At 42.4% G+C, this 7,860-nt stretch overlaps 1 protein-coding gene and 1 pseudogene across 1 annotated transcript; one reads left to right on the forward strand and one right to left on the reverse strand.

The window, feature by feature from the left end:
• The first annotated feature begins 1,117 nt into the window (after nucleotides 1-1,117).
• Nucleotides 1,118-2,861, forward strand: LOC145494951 (uncharacterized). The gene has a single exon (XM_081474524.1). The coding sequence runs from the start codon at nucleotides 1,715-1,717 to the stop codon at nucleotides 2,705-2,707; it is 993 nt and encodes a 330-aa protein (XP_081330650.1). The 5' UTR covers nucleotides 1,118-1,714; the 3' UTR covers nucleotides 2,708-2,861.
• Nucleotides 2,862-4,741: 1,880 nt separating this feature from the next.
• On the reverse strand, nucleotides 4,742-6,813 carry LOC145494184 (steroid 17-alpha-hydroxylase/17,20 lyase-like; annotated as a pseudogene).
• Nucleotides 6,814-7,860: the final 1,047 nt, after the last annotated feature.

Genomic DNA, 7,860 nt, shown 5'->3' on the forward strand with positions numbered 1-7,860 from the left:
ATCCTGGATGATTTCTTTTTTGTTACCAAGCCACCCCGGTCTGACTGCCTCACAGCTCTCTGTAACATCCTTTCTCTGTTTACAGAGCTCGATATCCCTATCGCCCCGGGTAAAACCTTCCCTCCCACCACATCCCTGGAGTTTATGTGTGTTCTCCTGGATTCCAACAAAATGGAAGCCCGCCTCCCACTAGACAAGCTAACCAGGACCAAAGAGGCCTTGCATGAGTGGTTTTGTAAGAAATGTGCTACCCTGAAAGAACTTCAGTCCCTGATTGGTACCCTTCAGTTTGCCTGCAGAGTTGTGGTCCCAGGCCGAGCTTTTCTGCAGCACATTATTAGTTTAACCAAGGGTATTTCCAACTCCAGATGGTACATCAAACTTAATACAGAATTCTGCAAGGACGTTTCCATGTGGCTGACCTTTCTTGACCACTGGAGTGGGGTTAGTTTCTTCTTGGGGGACACTGTTCTCTCCTCCCCAGATCTCCAGTTATTTACTGATGCCTCTGGGTCTCTCGGTTATGGTGGGTATAATAATGGGCAATGGTTTCAAAGCCACTGGCTCCCTCAGCACTGCCTTAACCCTGTTACTAGGATCAGCATTGACTGGCAGGAACTTTTTGCTATTTATATTGCCTGCTTTCTCTGGGGTCCCCACTGGTCGGTTAAATGTATTTGTTTCTGGTGTGACAACCTCCCTGTTGTTACCATCATTAATTCGAAACGTTCCAAGTCATCATGGATCTGGTCCGCTCCATTACCATTTTGACCCTAGAACATAACTTTACTTTCACTGCCAAACATATCCCAGGGCTGGACAACTCTATAGCTGACTCTTTGTCCCGTTTTCAGATGGATCGCTTCCACTCTCTGGCTCCCAATGCCTCACCCACCCCCTGTACCATCCCTCCATCAGCAATGGCCATTTGGTGCCTCACTGGCCTCTAATACCCATCGAGCCTATGGTGTCGGTCAGAATCATTTTATTTCCTTTTGCCTCCTACAAAGTATCATTGGTCCATCTTGCCCTCTTCTCCCGGCATCCGAAATCACCTTAATTTATTTCGCTGCCCACCTGGCCAAAACCATATGCTACACTAGTAGTAATCAGAGATTATGAGAGTGCGTTCGACGCTCTCACTTTAATATATAATTATATATCGTAAATAAATGATTTCACTAGCTGACTTTTAACCTTTGTCTATTGCTAAAATCAACATTTTCAGCAGCAACCGAGGTTTTACAGTCAGATATGCATAGTGTCAAAGTCCATGCTAATGAAGAGGTCACGATTTGTTGATACGTTGCGTGACGCTGCCAGTTTCTGTATTCTCTCAAGTTTCATAGAATATTTAAATTACGTACATTATTCTAAGCTAGCAATTGCAGTCGCGTGCTCGTTTCGCGACTAATTCGAGTATTTCCCCTGATGAATAAAGTAGTCTTATGGATCTTGCCTTCAGAGTACTTTTCCACCGATTCCAAACAATAAAATTTCGACCGGATAAAGACTGAGCTATCTGTCGCGACTGGAACTAATCAACAAATGCAATCAAAATGTAGCTGTTCCCACGGTTTATCGTCCCAAAGCCAAGTCGTGTTAATAAACAAGGACAATTCCCTCAGATTGCGATAAATGCTGCCGTCGAAGCGTTTAAATTCGCCAAAATCTGACGCTGAGAGCACATAACAGCGAGGCGTACGGCGACTGAATGGAAAGAAGTCAAAAAAAGATCAATCGGAAAGACGAGCTCACATGGCCTGCTCACATACTCACATGTTCGCCACATGTCTTATCACATGTCTTAGCATTAAACGGTACCAGTTTGCTGGCCGTGACATGCCCCCGCAAAAATCAAGCGGGGTGGCCATTTTGGTGTCCTTACAGGAATGTGGTTGTTTTCGGCCTAGAACCGTGCACAGGGAGACCAACTCCGAAAAGCCACAGGTCAAAATTAGGTTTGCGTTCCACTTCGTCGAACGCAAAAATGAATCGCCTGCAAAAGGTCCTCACTGGCATCAAACTGTCCCAGATGCCTCCCAAATTAACTCGCCACCCCATAACTATTCAAATTTTGATTTCAATTTACAATTATTTCCAGCCTTCCCAAAGTTACAATGTAGACCATATAATGCTGTGGGCTGCCTTCACCCTAGCCTTTTATGGTTTTCTACGCGCAAGTGAATTTACTTGTAATAGCAGTAGTTTTGACCCTACTGTCCATCTTTGTCTAAGGGATATTACCTTTATCCCTAACATTGAATCCCCCAACCACATGCTTGTTTCCATTAAGCAATCCAAAACTGACCCTTTTCGCAAAGGCTGTACCTTAACCATAGCAAGGTCCACCACCTCTACCTGTTCTGTGATGGCTACGAGAGACTACCTGCTACAATGTAAATCAGTTGCTACAGGCCCTTTGTTTACCTTCACAAATGGCAAGTGGCTCTCCCGTGGCTCCCTGACTAAGGAGCTCCGTTCTGTACTGCAATGTTGTGGCCTACCTGCTAATCATTATTTCACACACAGTTTCCGCATTGGTGCAGCTACCACTGCAGCCGCAGCAGGGGTCCCTTCGTGGCTTATCAAGGTACTGGGCCGCTGGAGCTCAGACTGTTATGAACGCTACATCAGAACTCCTCAAAAAACACTATTAGCTATCCCTAAGAAATTAGTCATGGATAATTCTAATTTTGTAATTTAGGTCTACTGTAGGATCTGCTTGGACCCTTTCAGCCCTATTATCAACATGCAAATTCTCCCCACTGGCTTACCCTATTTACACTGAAATTTAGAAGTGTGCACGGTTTTCCCCCCAGGTAAATTACCTTGAGAGAATTTTATCTTAAGGTATGAATAGACCCCAAATAATCATCATTCGTTGGCGCCGCTTTACGGTCGGACGTTTGACGAAAACTCAGTAAAGTATGTAAAACATTTTAAGATTACGAAGATATATCCTTGAAAAATCTTTCTAATGTTTTTTTGAACACACTACACAATTTCCCAGGATAGAGGTCCACTAACCACGTTCACGGTTACCGGTCGGATTTGCATAAGCGGGAGTGATCAATATTGTTATGTCTTCTTGACACCTTTTTCTAGAAAAAAAAAAAAAAATCGGAAAATTTTGATTACCTGTCTGGTTTCATAAACCTACATTCCGTTCACTATAATTGTCATAACTATTGAAAGAAGCCAATCTGAAAAAAAAAAATATAGACATTCCCCTACACGTTTTTTTTTTTTTTTTTTTTTTGCCTGATTATCGAGCAGCATCCTCTACAAATTTTAGCGACAAACGTTAAAAAACTGGCCGAAAACGAGTCAAAATGTGCATGAACTCCACTCGCTTTAATTTTCATATCGAACTACGAAGGTAAGTATACTTTGGGGCGATATTCCCCTGGAATGGGAGAAATACACAACAGAGTGCGAAAATGATGACACGTTTATCAAAAAGTGAAGGATCGTTTTACTTTAATAAACGATGGAGCTCGTATCAATTACCAGGGAGTCTCGAATGTTGCCTCCTGCATGAAACATCCTCTGCAAGATCTGAATTCCACCGCTCGCCCACCCAAATGTAGATTAGTAAGTCAGAAAATAAGTTTTGTGTCTGTTTGTTCTTTTCGATCGTCAATATGCGTTAACTTAATGTGGATTCACATTCTCTTTATCGGTACAGGTTAGGAGATGCTGCAGACAATGAAAAAGCGCATTTGTCAGTAAACAAAATGAAGGGAACCCTCGACATACCGATAGAGATGTTAACATTACCGCTTGGAATGGGTGAAAGCCCAAGAAAGGGATCCTAAAAAATGTCCTCATCTAGCATCGTCCATCATCTAGTGCAAGCAACTTCACCGGTTCGAAGTAGGAACCTTTGTTGTTAGCAGCTGATGCATCAGCCCAATCCTTAACGAATGATTTGGGGCTATTTTTCCTCCGTGGAGTTTATTTCGCACTTGCAAAAGGACACGAACTTTTGCGCTTCTTCTCCGACGACATGGAATATATAAGCATAGATCTACAATTCACAAATGCAGAAGACTGGAAGCAGCTCGACGTTGAAACATCAGTGCTTTTCTTTATGAAAAGAGTAATTCCCTGTTATGCAACGGTAGGCGCATATAGATCATCTTTCACTGGAAATTTTAAGAGCTAGCTCATAGAGCACTTTGATTGTTTTTTTCGCGTCCTGGACGTAACGTGTCTCATGCACTTTAGTTCATTTCGAAGAAGCTCAAACTCGTATGAAGTTTAAAAAGAAATATAACCTGAACATAAAACAACCAGGTCTGTGATTTTATCGGCAACCTCGCTCTTCTTTAACTGACAATATTATGAAAAATGTGTAGTGGAAGCAGCCACCAAGTAGTCATCGCCTGCTGTAACCACTAATTCTAAGGATGATCGAGGAAGAGAGAAAGCTCGCTCATGGTAAATTACCTTGTCTAAGAACACACCGCACAATGGCACAGAGGTCGTTTTAACTCGCAACTCACTCTCATTCATTCACCATCTCGAGCGGCGTCGTGGAATAATTGTCAGGTTAGGCTATTTGGGTTAAAGTCCTGTCCAGGTTCATTGTGTAGTGCTCTTAAGCAAGGCACTTAACTTTCACAGTACCTCTCCCCAACCAGGAATAAAAATGGGTTCCTTCAAATTCAATGCTAAAGGGTAGCCATGCGGTACACTAGCATTCCTTCTTGGGGGGGGGGGGGGGGGCGGGGGGGGGGGTTGGAAAGAGGTGGGAAGAATACTTCTGGTCGCTTTGAGGCTACAGAAACCGGAAAAAGCTCTGGTGGAATGTGCCACTTGATCCCACCCACACCGCCATACCGTTTTTCTGAAACATTTACCATTAGACAATTGTACATCCCTAACGCTGAGAGTGGGTGCCACAAATCCCAGAACTGCTGGTTACTGCTGTTTGGGGAAGGGGCCTGCAGAGAGTGCGACCCAGTTTGTCAAATTATATAAGGGCTCAATAGGGCTAGGTACTAGCAGTTAGCCATCAGGTTTGTCGATGCTCACCCCTACCCCCTCTTCCCTCAAATGATGGCAACATAATCTCACCTTTGCCAGTGCCAAACCAGCACAAAATCGGCCTCCTGCTGAGAAAGGCAGAAAGTTACCATTGTTTATTACCAGTGGTAATGAGCTGGCCATCAGCATCAATATGGCGGCGAGCGTTGAACGAGTTGGGATTCTCCCAGCAGTTTGGATCCAGATGAACGTTCATCAAATTGACGAACACTACCGTATCCTTTGGAACACGGTATCCAGCAAGCGAGGTGTCCTTCAACGTGTAATGAGAAAGAGCCGCCTCAGCAATATTTGCTAGTCGAAGTACTTCCATGATGGTGGCCTGAACTAGAGGAAGATGCGGACGATCATCCAGTCCAGGCATTCGGTCCCTTCCAACCACTTCATCTAACTGGTCCTGTATCTCTGTTTGGCATTGGGGATGATGAACCAGGTATGCAATGGTCCAACGCAGGGTGATACTGATAGGCAGAAAACCGCTGAACATGTCTTCCATGGTGTTGACGATGCAGTCATCTAATAAAAGAGGTAACTTGCTTTCCTCACCAGTCTCATTTTCAGCTGCAATTCTCTCCTTTAAGAGACTTCCAGTAAGGTTTTCGCTGTCCGCTGTAGGGTCGAACTCTTCCTTCTGTATCTCTAATAGATGACGAATAATTTCAAAGAGTCTGTCGGCCATTTTCTGGTCTGATTGGTAACCGTTGAATGGAAAGTACTTTGCTATTGGAAAGAAATCCAAAACAAACATCTGCGCATTTGTTTCAATGTTTGAGGTGGCCTCATTATGCAAGTGCAGAAGTTCTTGTAAGTCTGGATGGGACGAATCTAAATGCTTTCCAAATGCGATTCGACAAATCACGTTTGTAACACTTTCGTCAATAATCTGTGCAGGATCAAAATCCTTTCCCTTTTGGTCTTCATAGTACAGCATCATTCTTGCTGCCTGCTGAAATATATTTTCTTCCATCAGCTTCCGATCAGAGGTATACTTTCGTACAGCAGTCATGAACAGCTTGCGATGGACCATCCAGCCAGGGCCATAGTTCCCAAAAGCGATATCCTTTCCGCCTTAAGTACAAAATGTAAGAAGAAAAAAGGTTCACCGGAACACAATTTTAAAGCTGACCCAACATCACAAGAATAAACACCGCCTTCTTCCGTGTATCTTTGTAAAATTTCATAGGCATGATCTCAGGAGGAACAGTTGTTCTGTAATTATAAATAAGTGAGTTAACCTCCAGGATGTGAAAAACGCACGACTTGAAAAACATTAAATGCGAGAACTTTAGATCAGCCTAATAATTGCATGTTTTCCTTTTTGTACAGGGGTGTTATATTTCCCTATATGGTTTATTTGAAGTTATTGCTTGTGCTTGTACAAAACATACGGAGTGAGGTAGAAACGTATGTAAATAGACAGGAATCGTTTTTATACTTATATTATATTTTAATTTTAACAGTGTCCCCGATTAGTAAGCTTAAGGCTAGCTAGGAGACTAGACACTTAAATAAAGTTATTATTATTATATTATTATTATAGGTGTGAAATGGAGGCCGTCCAACATAATCACCAGACTTCAGACTTCAGACTTCTTAACAAACACTTCCTTAACAGAATCAGCATCGTCAGCGACCACAAGTTTAAAACTGCCAACCTTCATTGAATACACTGTGCCATACTTCTTTCTCAAGCTTTGTGGTTGAACAGAAACAAAGGAAAACGGACATAATAAGTATCTCTGGAGTGTTTAAGTGCATGATAGAGTCCGTTTTATTGGTTCATCGAATGTACCTAGGATGGCAAATAAAGATTCAAAATCTCAAATATATAGTGTAGTGAGTCTGCATGGGGAACCTGGAAACTTGTACCTGGGAAAGGGTCAAAATTTGAACTGTGTCTGCTGAGAAATGAAGCGATATTTAACTAATAATGTAGCTAAGATTGAAGAAGTTTACTGATAGCTAAAAACATTTGTGAGCCTTAAGCATATTTAAAAACTAAAGATATTATATGAGTTCGATGTACGTTTTCACACGAAAGTGGGGAAGTCCAATTATTTGTCATGTTTTACTGACTGTACAAAACACGCATCGGCGGGCGCTCTTATTCATCGACAGCAGACAAATTATTGGATTTTTACCTGACAAACAAAACTGAGCAGCATCTACAGAAATAAACTTTATTGTCACTTATTGGGCCTTGATAAAACATCAAGCGTTGCTTACAATTCAGGCGAAACTCAAACTTGCAATTATTATTATTTTTTTTTACTTTTCGGTCGAGATAGACTCTGGCGAAATCCTCGCAAGCGTGTGGCAACAGAAGGGAAACTTTGAAGTCCTGAAACAATGCTATATCCAAATATATTCAACTAGTTTTTTGCTGTGTTTTGGAAAAGCTGTTGATCTTCAACATACAGTATGTGAAACTTAGAGTGGAGTAATGTGGAGCTCTTGCAAAAGAAACAGCGGAACACAACTTGGTCAGTGATATAAAGCGACACATAACTAAATTCGACACTGTCTTACTTCACTCAAACTGGAGCAGCTTACGACGAAAATACTGAAGTAAAATTCCAACAGACATGAACGTATTGAGTTGTGGGCCAAAAGCATCAAACATTTCGGGAATTTCGGACGCCATTTTCCCGCGCTACATCGGCAAAAATCCTCGCAGCATGTACGCGCGTGTGCCGCTCGGGATGGCGCAATTTGTTCTAAAAATAGAAAAATTGTCCCATATCATAGGGACAGCCCCAATACTAGAAATTGTACGCACTTACGGTCTCCGTCCCCGATTATGGC

This window comes from Orbicella franksi, chromosome 8 (genome assembly GCF_964199315.1).
Source record: "Orbicella franksi chromosome 8, jaOrbFran1.1, whole genome shotgun sequence".
Lineage (NCBI taxonomy): Eukaryota > Metazoa > Cnidaria > Anthozoa > Scleractinia > Merulinidae > Orbicella > Orbicella franksi.

Coding starts and splice junctions, on each gene's coding strand:
- LOC145494951 (XM_081474524.1), top strand. CDS start 1,715: ATGGAAAGAAGTCAAAAAAAGATCAATCGGAAAGACGAGCTCACATGG.